The sequence below is a fragment of the Acyrthosiphon pisum genome, chromosome A3 (assembly GCF_005508785.2).
Source record: "Acyrthosiphon pisum isolate AL4f chromosome A3, pea_aphid_22Mar2018_4r6ur, whole genome shotgun sequence".
Classification (NCBI taxonomy): Eukaryota; Metazoa; Arthropoda; class Insecta; order Hemiptera; family Aphididae; genus Acyrthosiphon; species Acyrthosiphon pisum.
The window spans coordinates 5,202,476-5,220,666 of record NC_042496.1 but is presented as its reverse complement, the minus strand read 5'-3'; the positions used below and the strand labels follow the sequence as shown (position 1 = coordinate 5,220,666).

The 18,191-nt window shown below is 29.7% G+C and overlaps 1 protein-coding gene across 1 annotated transcript in view; it reads right to left on the bottom strand.

The window, feature by feature from the left end:
• LOC100169166 (integrin alpha-PS2) overlaps window positions 1-18,191 on the bottom strand; it is a 23,507-nt gene extending 5,316 nt beyond the window's left edge. Inside the window, exons 1-9 of the mRNA XM_008183044.2 lie at window positions 18,185-18,191; window positions 18,026-18,123; window positions 4,713-4,830; window positions 3,047-3,108; window positions 2,886-2,934; window positions 2,277-2,357; window positions 753-928; window positions 469-675; window positions 1-106 (exon numbers count right to left, since the gene is read on the bottom strand). Of these exons, the coding sequence (XP_008181266.1) occupies window positions 1-106; window positions 469-675; window positions 753-928; window positions 2,277-2,357; window positions 2,886-2,934; window positions 3,047-3,108; window positions 4,713-4,830; window positions 18,026-18,123; window positions 18,185-18,191 (904 nt within the window). The remainder of the gene's footprint in view (window positions 107-468; window positions 676-752; window positions 929-2,276; window positions 2,358-2,885; window positions 2,935-3,046; window positions 3,109-4,712; window positions 4,831-18,025; window positions 18,124-18,184) is intronic.

The following is an 18,191-nucleotide window of genomic DNA, read 5'->3' as shown; positions in this document are numbered from 1 at the left end:
CTCCATATCCGTCTCTGTTTATATCACCTAAGCCAGTCAAAGCCAGTCCAAAACGAGATTTTGAGTTGAATCCCATTCTTGTGTTCCGTTCGTTAAATTTATATCCCTATGTATAAAACGTCAATTAGTACATTAATAAGACATTGTTTCAAACAATTAACTAAATAAACTTAAGTAAACAAAATTACTTCATATATATGTATGACATTTAAAAATTCAGAATTTATAGTTTTACTTAGGACAAGTAATATAAAATATATACATGGAATAAGAAATATTCTTGATTGTTAACGAATTATTAATTACTTTACGAAATCATAATTAATAACTAAAAAGTTAGCTGGTCAGTTCAATCGAAATCAAACTATCGATATTATCAAATAATATACCTAATATCAAAAAATATGAGAAAAATGAGAATTATAAACGCATTGTTATTACTTATATTATCATTTATCGCGTACTTACCTCTTTTTTCAAGTATACGTAAACTTTTCCAGTCTCGTAGGATCCGTCGTTTTTGGAAAACTCACTGTATAGCGGTGCACCGATTATTATATCGTCGCCACCATCGCCGTCTACGTCTGAAACGCAAATCGAATAACCGAAATATGCACCGAGTTGATCGCCAGTGATGTTGTACAAATTTATCAGGTTGGTGGAATATAAAAGGACCTGTACATATTTAATCAATATAAATAAATTATCTCGGATCAAAAACCGTTATTGATGTAGGTATATACGAATCTTACTTTTCCGAAAAGTCCTCCACCCCTGGGCATTCCAACTGCAGCGCCGGATTCCGAACCAAATCCAAAAGCACCGACGGCGACCGAATAACCGAGATACGAATCATCGTCAGCTGGCGGTCCCTCGTTGGTCGAAAATACATCTGGTCGACTGTGCAAGTTTTGCGAGTAAAATTGGCCTATAAAATGTAAATGCGCATTATAGTTTTTCGTACTGGATGTTATGATATTCTGCCTTTCTCCAAGCTTAGTGAGTTAAAAAAAAGTTAATTTTTTTCTTAAAACGATTTAATCCACCTTAATTTTTTTATGTTATCCTATTTAGTAGTATATATATTTAGTGTTTTTATTTTTAAACGAATAAATATATTTGTTTTTTGGTACAGGAATACAGGATGTTTCGACTTTCGAGTGTCTATCGCGGATGTTGTCATCTGCTGCAGTTGCACGTGTTACTCTAATGAGCATCTGTCATCAGCAGTAGGTACACCTGTTTCCAAGACGACTATATAGACCATTTATAGAACGTTCGCTTAAACTCTTCTCCAGACATTTATGTCTTTTTTTATTATCTTACTTCCAAACACATTTTTGGATTCGAAAAATAATACTTGTGGGTCCACAAATGTTTGAATGGTCTTTTGAAACACCCTGTACCCATTAAGTGCGTGTTTTTAAGTGTGTCATTAAGGATTATTTGGATTAAAATAATATTATTTCATTTTTATTCTCTGGAATATCATAAATGATTAAACATTACAACAAAAACTAAATAAAAGTAGCAAAGATTAGTATAATGAACACAGGCAATAAGCAGCAAACGTTAGTATAGTGACCATAAGCAAAGCGAAACAGGAAAGCGTCAAGTAATTTCCACAAAAATGCAATTCCCGACACATCCTAATCATGCCAATTAAACCGGGCTTGAAATTTACATTACAATTTAATGATTATACGATCAATGATTTTTATATAAAAAAAAAGAATTTTATGATCCCTTAATAATTCTATAATACCTATATAGGTATATAATATTATAGGATTTTATAATTTAACTATTTAGATATTTTGAACAATGATACAATTTAATGATTCAGATCACCAACTTAATTAAACGTTTAAATATGGCTGGAATCAACCTATTACAAAAAATATGGCGTCATAATAACCATACATACAGATACTAAATGTACCTATAGATGACCATAATATATTTAAAAACAATTTATGGCATTATTTGTATTTTTATTACCATTTTATTTAACTATTTATATTTTAAAATAAATGGACAGTTTAATAGACGTTTTAGGTTCTGGCCATGATTAAAAAATAAATGGACTCAATTAAAAGGTTTAACCGTTTCAGTTTAAATACATTATATTATGTTTATGGGTTATAATTTCAAGCCCCGCGATTAAATTGTAATGGGTTAATATATGTCATCAATGACTTCCGGAGGGAGTATATACGTAAGTACTATTTAGGTATATATTTGTAGTTCCGTTTTCATTTTCAACACGTGTTTACCTTCGTCGATGTCGTCGATGATATATTGTATTGCCGGTAAAAACGGCAATCGAGCTGACGAATTGACTGAGTATAATTGGCCTGCCAAATAACATTAAAAACAGTGTGTTTTACATCCAAAAAAAGTAAAAAAAAAAAAATAAGCGCCCCGACAAATCAAACATGCCCAAATCATTCGGTAGATGAAAAAAAATGCACATTGTTGTCTTTCCCGCAAACAGTAATAATTTAGGAATGATATAGTGTTTTTCGCCAGGATCGTAAACTTATAGTTACGAATCCCAAAAATACAGACATAAAGCAATAATACATAAACTACATGCCGAATTGTGAAATTAACAGTGCATGCATAGGAGGCACATCTTTTCTAATAACCTGCAGGCATAGGAAAAAATAAAAATACAATTTTACATTAAGTAAATAATATTATACATATAGCTAATGTGATATACAAAACTTATAACAATAAAATGAATAGTTATATGGCGTTTTTAACGACTAATTTCATATTAATATATATATTTAGGACGTATGTATACAGGTATTTAATTTTAATATGAAGTAGGTATATTATCATAATTTAAAATAATTCGTATGAAATCGTCTCACCTTGCCAATACCAACTTCCGACGGCACCAATGAATAATCGTTTTCCATCCTGTAGGAACAACAAACAAATAGAGTGAATATGACGCATTTAAATTCGTTTCGAAAACCAAAGCCAAACGTGTTTTCAAAAGCTCGGGTTTTTAAATATATACGTGAATTACCTTCGAAACAGATGCCCCGAGTCCAGCTTGGCAAGTACCCTGTTTATGGTGACCCCAATTCCCTAAAACAGGCCAACACATACATAATATTTAGTATATATATATTATACTAGACTTTACTCTAAATCACTATATTATATGTGTTATGTGTGTGGTTTGTCTGTGATCGAATACGAGATTGTTCTATTTTGTTGTTATTATTATAGATGACCCATTTTATATTGTATGCGTTTATAATATATACCTAATTTTAATTTTTAACTATATAAGTACTGTTCTATACGTTGGAAACGATATGGTTATTTCATCTGCATTTAAAAGCCGAAAGTACATAATATGTAAATTCAGTGCACGATAAATTCATAATAATAGAATTTATCGATGCATCACACATATTATGTGTGATAGATAATATGTTTAGGACCAGAAATTGTTTTATTGGGTAACGGAACATGATGATAAATAATAATAAATCTTGTATGTATAAAAATTATATACAATTTACAAGTATTCATAAATAGGTTAAAAAATATTGTATTGTAAATTCTAATTAAATGATAATACTATTTATAAAAAATATAAATTCAGCAATTTATTACGATTATTGTATCTTGTTTTCGTGTGTAAATTAACGATTGTTGTCTAACTATTATTATGATGTGTATGGTGAGGACACAAAATTCATATATATCAATGACATCGTTTAAGTAATTTATGTGACTTAAAAGTGTAATGTTTTTCTTTTTTTTAAATCAACCCCTAAGGCACAGAATTTTCATCTATTCTGAATGAGTGGCAAAGTTTGTGTGGGCTATAATATTTTTGTTTTCAAATTTACTTGAAACTTAGCATTAATGGTCTTTGACATAATTAGGTAGCTTCCTTAGTCATAACATAACTATACTGATATCCGACTGAAGCCGTGGGAAATATATATACAGAAAGTTGTATGCTTATCTAATTGTCTTCCATAAAAGTAAAATATTTACTTCAGATTTTTAACTATTATTTCACGTATTATGGTATTATGTAAACATAGCCACATTTATAGTATAAGTACCTACATACACTTCGTCACTTCATACGGTTTATATATTAGGGTATTTAGTAGGAATTTTTGAACCGAGCTGTTTTGAAATTATATCACAATTCAAATTATTATTATTTTTATTATTTATTAAAGTTTAAATAATTTACTTTTTTTGAATTTAAAAATTGTGTATGTTCATGTTATTATAAACATAAAATTATAATGTATAAACGAAGTTATTTTACAGACTCGGGAGCGTTTACAATATTTACCCATCAGGTACTGAAGTGATGCGGGAGGGCTACCCTGCAGATGATTACATATTTGCGTTTGTACGTTTGTATTTGTTTTGCACAATTATTATGGTAGGTACGTCGGTACTTGTATCTTATAAATTGTAATGTTAAATGTTAATATCTAGTCGCTTAGACATAATTTATTGTATTCATTTTTTTTAACCGCTAGAAGATAAGAATTGAAATTGATTTTCTTATGCTGTTACAATGGTTTTTTGTTTTTATTTAGATCAATTACAATTACCTACAGCATGTACATTAAATATAAATGTAGAGCATCATTAGAATAATTCTAAATTATATCATTGATATAATGATATATCATTATTGATTCACTTACGCGTTCGGCATGGCGAGTACTCAGAGAAATCATTGAAGTCTGAGGTGGCGTAACACGTACCCACGGGTTCTCTTTTGTTGCCATTGCTAGTGAAATAAACGTACCTCGGAGCGCAGGCCTGAAATATAAAAATTAAAATAATGTAGTCAGTAATCTAAATGCAATAATAAATAGGTATGCGAAAATAAATAGGTGTCCAGTGTATGCCTAGTGTAACCTATAGACTATAGTCTACCCTATTTACTGATAAATCATTTAACACGAAAAACGATTCTGAGCAAAGACCGTCTGTCATGTTAAAATGTGTATAAACATAATATAGATTATTTAATTTCAGTATGAAGTATTCAAGCTGAATCTCGTATTTAATTTTTAAGTCTTAGATACTTAGTATACAAATAAAACATTTTATAAATTCTTAACTACAAAATTATTTGCACATTATCCTGGTTTTGACGAATTTTGTCAAAATTTATAAAATAAATTTACAAAATAAATATTTTGTCAATTTTTGAACTTTAAATGCTAATAAAAAAAAACTGTGACTATGGATTTTTAATTTTTTCATCTGCCTTTGAAACAATATAATAGGAACCTTCTATTAAATTTTCAAGCTTTTTTAACCAACAAATAGAATTTTATTGATATTTATGGAAAAAAAACTAAAAAAAAATGGAAACTGAAAATATCCGCAAACAGCACAAAATAAATCAAAATATTTGAAAAATTTTATGGTTTATAGAAAATGCAAACATAAACGTTCATTCAAAATTTTATGCATCTACGGTCATTTGTTTTAGAGTTGTACCAAAAACCAAAATCTCGAAAACAGATTTTCCTTAAAAGTTCCCGTTTTTCCTTATTTTTTCTTTTGTTTTTCACGGTGCTTTTGAAAACTATTGAGAAAATTATACTTTTGACCCCCCCCCAAAGTACCAACTAGATTCACTTTCCTATCAGAAAAGGTACTGTTGAAGAAAATCCAAGCACTTTTACTATCCTAAAAGGTGATGGGGACACAAAAATAAAAAAAATAAATAAAAAAAACACATATCATTGTAAAATCAATACATTCATCGTTTTACTCAGAATCTAAAATGCACTTGTCTATAAATAGCTCAAAAAAAGTCAAAATATTTTTAATTTCATACCATGTATAGAAAATGCTAGTATATTAATATTTGACATTTGATGACATTTTCACAAAAAAACACACATTGTTACAATCAATAGATTCATTGCTCCGCTCCGAATCTAAAATGAATTTAAAAAACAGGTGCATCTATTAAAACGCATTTCTTTTTATAAACTCAATTTTTCATCGCCCTGTTCCCATTTACGACTATAATCCTAACTATACCACGCGCGCAGTTTCTGGCCGATGACTATGGAAATAATTGCGGTCTTTTGATTCCATTCAGTCGTGCCTTAACTGACAGACAAATTAGTATAGTACATATCTAGAGACGACGAACGTGTGATGTACGAGTGTAACAATGATGGTCTCGTTATATGTATTTTTTTTTCATTCCAAGTAGCTCTTAGATTTGAAGACATTGATTAATCGACCGTTACAAATACGGAACAAGACCATTTATTACAAAAATTATTTTATCTCAATTATGCCGCCCGATGTAACTATTTCTAGATTATTATATTTCGTTAAAAAGAAAATACAGCTAATGCAGTGTATATGCGTATAATAGGTATGTATATTGTATATAATAGATTAAGTATAATTTAACACGCATTTCTTATTTTTACTTAGCCATTAATAATATTGAGTCATAGAAATAATAAAGATATTATTATAGTTGTTATTCATGAACCATTACAATGTAATGCCCAAATGCTATCGCCTATTTAGTAGGTAATAGCATAGTACGTATACGTCAAATAAAGACTTCCTCGGACACATAAATTGCTTCATTTACCTATACGTTATACGTCGTCCGAATACGTAGTCGTACTTTTCTATACTCCTTCAAAGCTTGTGAATTTCAATCAAAACTATATTTCACGCTGTTGTTATTATTGCGATTTAATAGGTAGTTTTAATTTGGTTTGTGACTTAGTATACGGCCGTTGCCATTACCATTTAAATATTTACCTACAAGCAGCTTATAAGAAAATATGTTCAAACTGAATGGTATCTATACACTTGTTATAACAATTATAATTGGTGAGAATTTCAAACATTTAGCGTTGATCATTTTTAAATTATGATGAAATAGCCAATATTGATTTGATTGAAAATTATATTGAATTGGAGTGTTTTTTCCAGGTATTTCTTCAAAACAGTGTAGGTACAAAAAAAAAGAGAAAGTTTAAAAATTATATCCGATAATTACAATATGACATTTGTATAGTATATAACCAGTTGGGCTTTTGAGATACTCGAGATGCAGATATCGGTTCACTCTTCCTACACAAAATAATGATCACAGAAATAAAAAACACAATTTACCTTAGTACCACTAATTAAATATGCATATATGTACCTTACTTTGAACACCGAACAATTTTGTATACAACGCGGTATACCTATCTTATAGTTTTATAGTGACGTACATCATAATATTATCATTTATATTAACTCACGAGACATGCTGACATCGTCAAATTGGCAATGCCAACGGTTATTTAAAAAAACATCAAGTACGAAATAAAACATATTATTGTCATAACTCATAATTTAGGTAATATATATTATACACATTCTAATATCCAATACTATTTTATGAACACAATATAAAATATTATGGTAATTATAATGCACACATAACATTATATTATTTAATATAGCTGCACCGTATTATATATTATAATACTTCGGAAAACAGTGCTACTTCTTCGTGACCGAGACAATCGTGTCCATGTGTGCGTTTAAAGCTGCTTTCGATAACGCAATATTATATACATTATATTATATGAGTATTATAGCCTATAAGTGCCTACTATACCTACGTCGTATTAGCTATCCCTTGCACAAAACAGGTACTTACATATAGGTTTCTTTCTGAAATTTTCCTTTGTCAAATATACGATTATACAATAACGATGATAGTAATAATATTAACAAAAAAATGTCACATTTCTTACCTCATATATGATATAGGTACATATATAAATAATTATATGCTACAAAATTGACCAAAACAAAATAGCTGTAGTATAATAATATACACACTCGACACTTTTCGTCTCGGTCCAAATTATTATTTATTATTAAAACAACACACGCGTAAGTCAGTTCGACAGCGACACGAGCGAACTCAAATATACTTATATACAATTATTAAAAGTCACCTTCTGGTATATATACCTAGCTACAGTAGAAATAATATTTAAAATATACTAATAATTATTCCAGATTTGTAAGCCAAATGTGTCTTTTCATTGAAGAAAACATCTTGCAAAAATGCTCAAACCTCCAGCTGCGGAAAACTTATCCATAATGTGAAATAGAAATCTTTTCCGGGATAACTTATGTATACTATAATAAGGTTCCTCCGACCACGTTACAAAAACAACTATATAATAATAAATTGTTATTCTATATCAACTACCACGCACACGTTTCGACCACTGTTTTAATTTTTTATTTAATTTTACGCCATTTTTTTTTATATGTATTATAATATAATACAAATACTATTCTCGCGTAGGCGAACCGCCGTCCGTAGTCGGCGCACCTCTGCGTCATTCATCACGAGAGTCATCTGTACCTATATAGGTATATTAAATTAGTGCAAGACGACTATTATATCGGCACAGGTACAGTCAGTCGCCCTAGGTATAGGTAGATTAGGTTTTTAGTGTTGACTGGTGATTTATTTTTGTCTATATATATATATATATTTTAGTCGGTACCTATAAGATTGTTTTTCTTCAGCGACTCGTCCTTACTTCAACCGCGACATTATCGGAACCCACTATAATATCATTATACCTTTATACCATAATATAACCTAAAAATAATAATATTATCGAGCATAATTCGATTCTAGTTTGCATTTTTTGGAGTCTACGCGCGTAGGGTAATTATTGATGGCATAAACCGGTCGCACGTGATCAACAACATATTATAATATTGTAATATATTATTTGTAGCTAGATCGTTTATGAGGCAGACATTTCTAAATTTGGATCTCTGCCTTTTTTCATCGACAAATTCACACACGTGATATACATACAATACACCCGAGTGGGTGTTTTTGAAGTTCCGTTTATCCTGTCATTATAATATGTATTAATCATACGTATTTAATAAAAAACTGCGGGCCAGTGTTGAATTTGCTATACCAGCAATTATTTTTTAATCGATATCCAATCAGGAAATCAATGGAAAATTATCGAGAGTTGCAGATTATGATTTAATTTTTTAAGATTGTACATATAAAATATAATATTATTTTAAAACTGTTATCAATTAAGTTCGTAAAAAATAGTTCTTGAATCTTAATGAATATTATTATTTATTAGTTGTTGGTTATTATAGTCTATTAAGATTTATACATATTTAGTTCATATTAAATTATCCGATCTTGAAGCTTAAGCTCGCTCTAATGATATACTGCAGTCTATAACTCATAAGAACTTTAAAATAAAATATTGAAATGTAAATAAAATGCTTTGACACATTTATTGTAAGTAACAGTCATAAACGTATAACTACGTAGGTAAACATTAGAAAAGTGGTCGACTTTTAGACTTTGATAAAGCGCCAAAATATAAATCAAACTGTTTAAGTGCTTAAAATAATGTTTGTGGATAGATTTAGAATTTTTAAATTTTTTTTTTTTTATTTAGATTTTTTCACGAGATGATATTGATATTATGTGGGATTTGTTGCTAGATAAAAAAAATTATTTGTAAATTGTATGACTAAATAAACAGGCATGATCACTAAGAAACCAATTTTTCCTATCACTGCGCATTTTCTCCAGACATGGCAAAAACAGTATAATTTCTATATAATGTAATATATTGTAATGTATAGAACATTTTTTTCTATGATATTAGCGTTTCTTCCAAGTTTGGGGAAGTATTATATATGTATAAAATATGCGTGCAGTAATCTAGCGATCATGCCTGTTTATTTAGTCATGGTAAATTGTATATTTAGTTATTCATGAAACATAAGATCCAAGATGTACCTAACTCAAACTACTTTCGAAACTTCCCTGATATTTTCAAAAACAATCTCTGAAAATGTCATCAAAATTGGTCGAGTAGTTTTTGAGTCTATAACCTCCAAACATACGGCCATTGGCTTTTGTTGTAAACAAGGTGGATATATATATATATATACATATATATCCACCTTGGTTGTAAATTTAAATAGGTAGCAATAATGATTAATTAAATATTATTTTCTTATATTTAAAAAGAATACCATTGCAACGTATGGTGGGTCGGAATGTCGGATTGTATATACCAATTTTTTATTTAAATTGTATATCTGTAACTAATGGCAACCATATATAATAAGGACTCAGTAGTATTGTATCCAAGTCTATAAGCCCCATACAAATGTACATTATTTTTTATATTACATGGAAGATAAAATATATGTAATATTAGCTGGTAATATTTATATAGTACCATATCATACCTACTCAGAACATTTTTGCAGTATGAAATGTCAATAGATAATTATCAAATACTATAATTTTCAAATCTTCATAACCCCCGCCATATCTTACAAGCATTATTATGCTAGACCTGCTAACCTGCTATACAAAGTTAATAACTGAAGGGGTCAATGGATAAAGGTGTTAACTAACATTTTTAAATTGTTCAAGTTAACATACACTAACACGTTTATCCACTACAACTAATGATTAATTCTTCTTATAACACGTTGGTAACCATAACTATTATTGGTAACTACTATATAAAACCTTATCAAATAGTGATATAATGTTTATAACATTATAATACCTTTATTCATGAAATAAGATGCATTTTTGAAAAAATATCAGTTAACACCTTCATCCATTGACCCATTCAATTAAGAAATGACTTAATCGAATTTCGATATTTTTTCGAATTTTTCATTTACAACTAATAGAAGAAATAGGTTGATTCTTATTTGATATCAGAAGTTTATAAACCTAAAGTAGGTAAACAATTTTTCTGTGGATTAATCGTTTAAAATATTCTACTATTTCGTAGTATTCCCATCAAATGTCCATAATATTTTTCTAATCAATTTCGAAATTCCAAGTGATCATTGTTACATTTAATTTTTAGAGGGGGCTGTGCCTTCCCACGCTTCTGTATTTTTATAAGTCGTATACCACATATTGTGGCTGATTGTTGTGCCTACTACATCCTGACGGTAAACCTATAAATGGATATAGCTGGATGTACCTATATATAGTATATAATATATGATATATATCCTAGGCATGTACCATATAGTGATTTTTATATACACCGTACAGTTGATTCTCATTGGCGTGTAATCAATTCGACCGCGACAATTATTGTCGCCCCAACCGATTTCTACGACAAGACTGCAGTGTACTCGGCAAAGGAAAATGTGCAATGTGCATAATATATATATGTATTTATACTGCTGCAGGCTGCAACACGCGGTATTCCGCAGCTATATACACAATACGACACGTCTCCGCGGACGGAGGGTCATAATATTATTATATTATATACCTAGCGATATTGTTTGCACGACAACCACGACTTATCAACTGAAGCCGCACCGGGAGTCGTATGTATATGTTATTTTTTTCCAAACCGCACACGACCGCGAGGCGTATTCCACTACGTTTACATATTATATATTATGTTATGCAGGTATCTACATACGTGCGAGCCATAAGGTATTCTGCGCGCAGCAGTATTATACACATTGGTTGTAATATTTATTGGTTTTTATTTATTATTATTATTATTATTATTATTTTTTGCGTCTTATATTGTTTAAATACGGATTTTTCTGTACACCGCGGGTGAGTAAACGTATCGAATACAATGGGCAGCGGTGTACGGGAAAAAAATCGCCTTTTACGTCGTCTTAACGTCATACACGCGCGCGGAGGAGCTTTAGGCGTGCGACATGCTCGTTTTACAATCCACTCTGACCTCGTGCAAACCGGATCGGATATGCGTGGCGACCGGCGTTCTGTTTCATTCAGCGTAATATATCGTGTGTATATATTATTATGTAGGTTCTGTATGTGTGCTGTGTAGCAATACCATTTTTGCAAGTACCTACGCAATGAATTTGATTTTGATACGACGCATTGGCGCATATCCGCTTATACTATCATCGCATGTGGCACGTTATCAGCTACATATAAGTAGGTATATAATATCATAGTTCGTAATTCATTCACAATGTATGATTAAACCAATATCCTACTCTACACTTCCAAATTCGAATGCATTAATTATATAGTTTTAGGATTCTATAGGAGTGAGAAATTAAAACTTTTCAAATTTCAAAAACCTCTATAAGTAAGTATTAAATACATTTTTTATTTATAAAGACACTTATAAAACGCAACCATTGGGATAATTTATTTATATCAAGTACTACCTTACGATATTATTATATTAATTGTATAGATCTGGTGAGTACCTACTTATATAATTATACTACCTGCATTATTATTACAAGTACTTTATTTCGTTCAAAAATATCGATTTTAAAATTTTATCGTATTTACAATATTTATAAACTAACTCCTCCAATATGAAATTAAATTAATAGCGAATCACATAATCTATTTGGTATATTATATATATATTATATTTTATGCTTTAAAAAAAATGTAGGTACTCATTTGATATTTACATATTATTACATGTAAATGTATTTGTTAAAATCGTTCTTAACAATACCGTCCACAGGCTTTCATATTTGTGGGGTGAATGAAACTTTATTATATATACGCATACTATTATGTATACGTCGTTTATTATACAACAACGGCAGAATTTGAACTGTGATAAGAAGACCTAGGGTATAAATTACACGCGTACCTATATAGTGACTATACATAATATATATTATGTTATACTTCCTATATTACATCGAATATTCAATCACACATCGTCCATCGTTAAAAATCTTGTACATTAATATAATATGTAGGTAGCTCTTGTACTCGGAGACATTATATACCTACATTAATATAAAATAATGTTATATTATGGTCATTGAGTGTCGGGTTTCATAATCGTTTATTCGCCACGAACGGATGACGCAGTACTATTGTGTGTGTGAGAGTGTGTGTGTGTGTGTGTGAGCTATGCACAAGTCAAATACACTGAATCAGCGGTTCGAAAATGCATACATCCTATATAGCTTCGACATTAAAGAAATATTAAAATTAAAATAATTTTCAACTATTTTATTATAATACAATAATATATAATATACAACCGTTAGCAATTATTTAGATGTATGCTCTCCTATTTGTATTCGTTGTTCACCCCTTTATATTTCCGTTGCAGTATATTGTAAACAAACGCGGCGAAATGTAAATAAACGTTTAACTCGTAGTTCACGGCTTTGTTGAGTAGTACAATAATTTGAAATTTTCATCCGGAATTTATATACATATTATATTTATCGGTGATCTAGAGAGGAGACTTACAGGAGCTCGGAATCTTTTGTGCGTCTTGAATTCGGGACAATCGAGATTGTTCCAAACCATCACGTGCTTAAACTGTACTCCTCGGTTTTGACAATAACCACCTGTGGATATAGAGACCCCAACGGATTTATCCTAGACAACGCACGGTGATGTGTAATGTGTATAATGTATATAATATTATATTATACAATATACATAAAATACTATCTAACGATATTATACATTATAGGGCGGTAAGGATATCGGATTTATCTACAGCTAAAATATTTAAAAATGGAAAACCGTCATAGTCATTAATCCTCCTTATATAGAGGTATACGTTTTGATCATGTAGTGTTTCCATCAGTCTTATCTATTTTTTCCTTCTACAGATCGATGCGTGTCGCAATAGGAAATTTATACTAGCTGCTGCATTCTTGTGCACACCGTCTAATTCTTTGAAAAATAAAAGACTGGTTTAGAGTTGGACATGACCATAACATTTTATTCGACTTGACTATTGGACAGTGCAGTTTTCTAGGCAGATGGATTATACTATATTGGATTTATTGGAAATTATTTATCTAAACGCATTGCAAAAAATACATCGTTGATGGAATATTATAAAAAAAATAGTGCTTTCGAGGTCTGCATCGTACAAAATTACAACAACCAACTGCTGAATATTTTAACGATAGCAAGACAACAGGAAAACAGCCTGAATATATTTAAAAACATCAGTTGTTTACGTAATATTATTAAATAAAATACAATTATCACTGAAAAAACATTTCCCGATTAGGAGTAGGTACTAGGTACCTATATACCAACATGGCAACATAGAACGGCAATGAAATCAGATTTCATAGGTATAAGTACAAAAGAAAATTCTAAGTAATAATCATAATATTATCCCGTGAAAACAATCGACGAATAAACATTAGCTACATTCAAATCATTAAACATAACTCTATAAAAATAACAGACTGTACCCTACCTTTACGTTTGTTTTATGAAACTGTATAGTTGGTACATATATATATATATATATATAAGTACATCCCGTAATTGATTTATGCACAAAGTCTATGTCGTAAATGCTAAATAGCCTCGAGATTTTTATACTGTACGTATTATAATATTAGGTATCTTTACAAATACGAAATGGCATTAAAATGAAATTCAAGACAAATATACGTGTGAATTCCCATGCCACCTGGTGTTAGGTATTAATTACTTCACACGTTTGAAAGAAAGCTATACACCTTTACCTAACCTACGGAACATACGTTGCACATTATATATTATATTATACGCCTACGGTGGGAAATTATCGATCCTGTTACACGCGCACAGGACACATAGTATAAATTGTTTTAAACGATTGTAAATTCCTCGGTGCAAAGAACACACACATTATAATGTACGGTAGGTATTTATTTTGTAATATATTATGTTTTGCACTTTGGCTTATTAATGAATAATTAGCCGGTACAATAAGACCGCTGAAATATCTGATTTGCTGTAAACTATATAAACGGTTCGCGTACCTCCATACACGCTTACAAGTAATTACATTTTTTATATGCCATAATGTTATGTATCACAAGTTTCAACAAATCGCTTGCGAAATAAGTGCATATGAATTTTGATATGACGTAATATACGTGCGTATATGGATATATTTAGATTATGTAAACGGTATACGCTTTTTAACGAAATGTCATTATAATCATTATATTTGTTCACGAATCATAGTTGAATATCGACGCAAATCGATTTTATTTTAAACTTGTATAGTTGTATAATATTATTAATCGCTAAAAATCTTGTAATTACAATAATATAGATTATTTTATTATTTGCTTATCATAGGTACTTCAGTAGGTACCGCTATCGCAATGCGTTATACCATTGATTATAAATATAAAAGTATTTATAATCAATGGTTATACGTATAGTATATTTTGTAACATAGTTGTTACTTGTTATAACAACTGAAATGTTTTGAATTTGTTTTCAAATTTTAAAGCCGGATTCACACCATACCATCTCGTGTTAGGTTTCATATATATTATATTCAATAGACAATAAGTACACGTAATAGTGTAATACAAATTTAAAATGTTTATACCTATAAACCTCAACACTAATTTAACATTGGAGTGCGGATTTAAATGCAAATTGAAGTTTGTCTTATAACATTTATTTTCAGGCATGCAATTATTTCATGTACCAATCTATCTATGTTCACTTATTTTATCTGTGCAAGTGACATTATAGTGACAAATAAATTATCGAATGCGCTTTACATGGTTTTCAAAAGTTATACGATTTTTAAAATCATTCAAAATTACTAAATAATTTAGTTTGATAGTTTTAATAATAATAACAAAACAATCACGAAGGTCATAAATGAAACAATATAATAATCATTTATTTATGTAGCTTAGCGATTAGGTAAAATATTATCTCGTATATGTCATAGAAATATTATACATATATTTATTTAATTCATTAATATTTTATTAATTATTAAGACAAATCAATAAATAATTATATTTTAACCATAAAATATAGAAAGAATACGATTAAATGGATTCTTCAACGTCTAAACACGTAAGCGATGGTTACAAAAAGACATTATAATTATATTCTGTGTTAAAATTACCCTATTACTACAGGTATTCGTGTGAAAATTTTTTAAATCCTATTATGGGCGATTAGTAGAATGGTGAAATATTTGTTTCTCATGTAAAATATACGTATATATACTATTGTATAGATTGTAATAATATAATTTAAATTAATTGTATATTCTTAGAGAAAATGCAAGTTTAATGCGAAAGGAAAACCAGTTCATTAAATAACAAAAAACGAGTCAAATTATGAATTCATAAATATATTAAAATTATATAATTATTTGAAATATTATGTAGGTAATACTGAAGTGATTAAATTTAAAAATATAAGGAAACATTGAAGACTTATCAATTATCATAAATCGAACACACTATGATACCTCCGAGTTTCTAAATAATGAAGTTTATCTTATGATAATTTTTTTATCTAAATTCACTACATAAATATATATATATATATATATATATATATATATCATATATGCGTTTAATGTATGATATTATTATACATAAAACACAATATAGGGTACATAGCTATATTGTCAATAAAATGTAATTTATATAGTTGTAAATTGGTAATGAAAGCATGTAACGCGTGGGCTAGAATGCTGACTTAACTGCAGCAACAACTCAATTTAGCGAAGAAAATTAGTATTATAGACCTCCTGGGATTCTCCGTCCACGTCGATAAGTAGACAAATTGAATTCGTGCAGCCTATACTTAATTAAAAATGAAAATCGAAACGATGTTTTTATTTAGATGCGTGTAGGTATAATAATAATATAAGGTGGAGTTTAATTATAATTTCGTTATGCCGAGGAGAGTAGTACATTAATAATTATTCGGATGGCAAATCGATGTTGATTGATTGCAGTAGCCAACGGGTAGTAAATATAATATATACCTATATATGAACGTAGGTACGACTGTCGACTGCTGCAAGAAAGAAACCTCCCGAACTCATGACAAATTTCGTAATAAATCACTTTTACCTACAGCGCGGCATTATAAATATTAATGAGTCATTAGCATTCCGTAGCCTTTAAAAAATCCGCCGATGACAAATAATGATGAGTGGCGGTGCATTTGTACAAAGTGAACTTCTCGTTCGAATACGCCAAAATAATAATATGCTGTTGAAATGCGTGTTCGCCAATCTCCGCGGGTGGGTATTTATGTAAAATGTTTCCTCGTAAAAGAGTAGTTATCGGTCGCTTTTGTTCGGTATACAATTAATGGTTATTTTAGTATAGTTACAGCTTTTATACTCTATAGGTATAGAGTTTTTATTCAATTAAAATTGAAGCAGACATTTTATAGAATAATTATTAGTGAAATCGAAAGGAAATACTGCTTCCACATGCGTTCACAATTCGACGGTGTGGGGGTTCGTTAAATATGTATACGAGTTCAACAAAGACTGATATATCATGTTTACGCGTGACGGAATTTTATTGTATATATATAATATATAATACGTACCTACCTACATCCTTTGTGCGGTACGAAAAGCAACCTAATGTTTTATAGCACTATATATAATAGCCACAAGTTAGTCAATGGAAAAAAAAGTGGTCGATGGACATTTATCGGAATCTATGTAAGCCCAGTAAATGGGTTCACTTAAAAAAATATATCTATTAATAACATGTACCTAATAATGTACGTATCAAGTAGGTAAATCACAATATTATTGTAAATACGGTGAAAGTACAAATTAAAGACATGTATATGTATTTACAGTATAAAAAGACGCCGCCAGATTTGAGATAATTATAATGATAAATTATAACAAAATAACCAAAGTTAATTGAAGTTGAGGACATTTTCCGGTTGTTATTTGAATGGATATGTGAATGTGATGGCATTAAGTGAAAGCATTAAGCTGATCTAAATACCGGTAATGTGTATGAAAAGTAAATTGAACCTAAACGAATAATACAGAGTAAACAATTGAATTAACTAATGAGAAACAATCGACTAATAAAACGCTGTACGGACCCTTTGAGTATATTAAGTAGGCAGTTAAACTGTTAATAGTCACGAATGTTTAATATTTACCAAAATTACTCCATTGTCTCCGGAGCTCCTCACGGTGGCGCCGAACCATTGACGTGACTTACTGTCTATTTGAATCCATTTGGAGGAATTGTTGTTTCCTGTTTTTTAAAAAAAAAGTGTTTTAATTATGATTGTTTAAAAGTTTGATAACAAATATACTAAACAT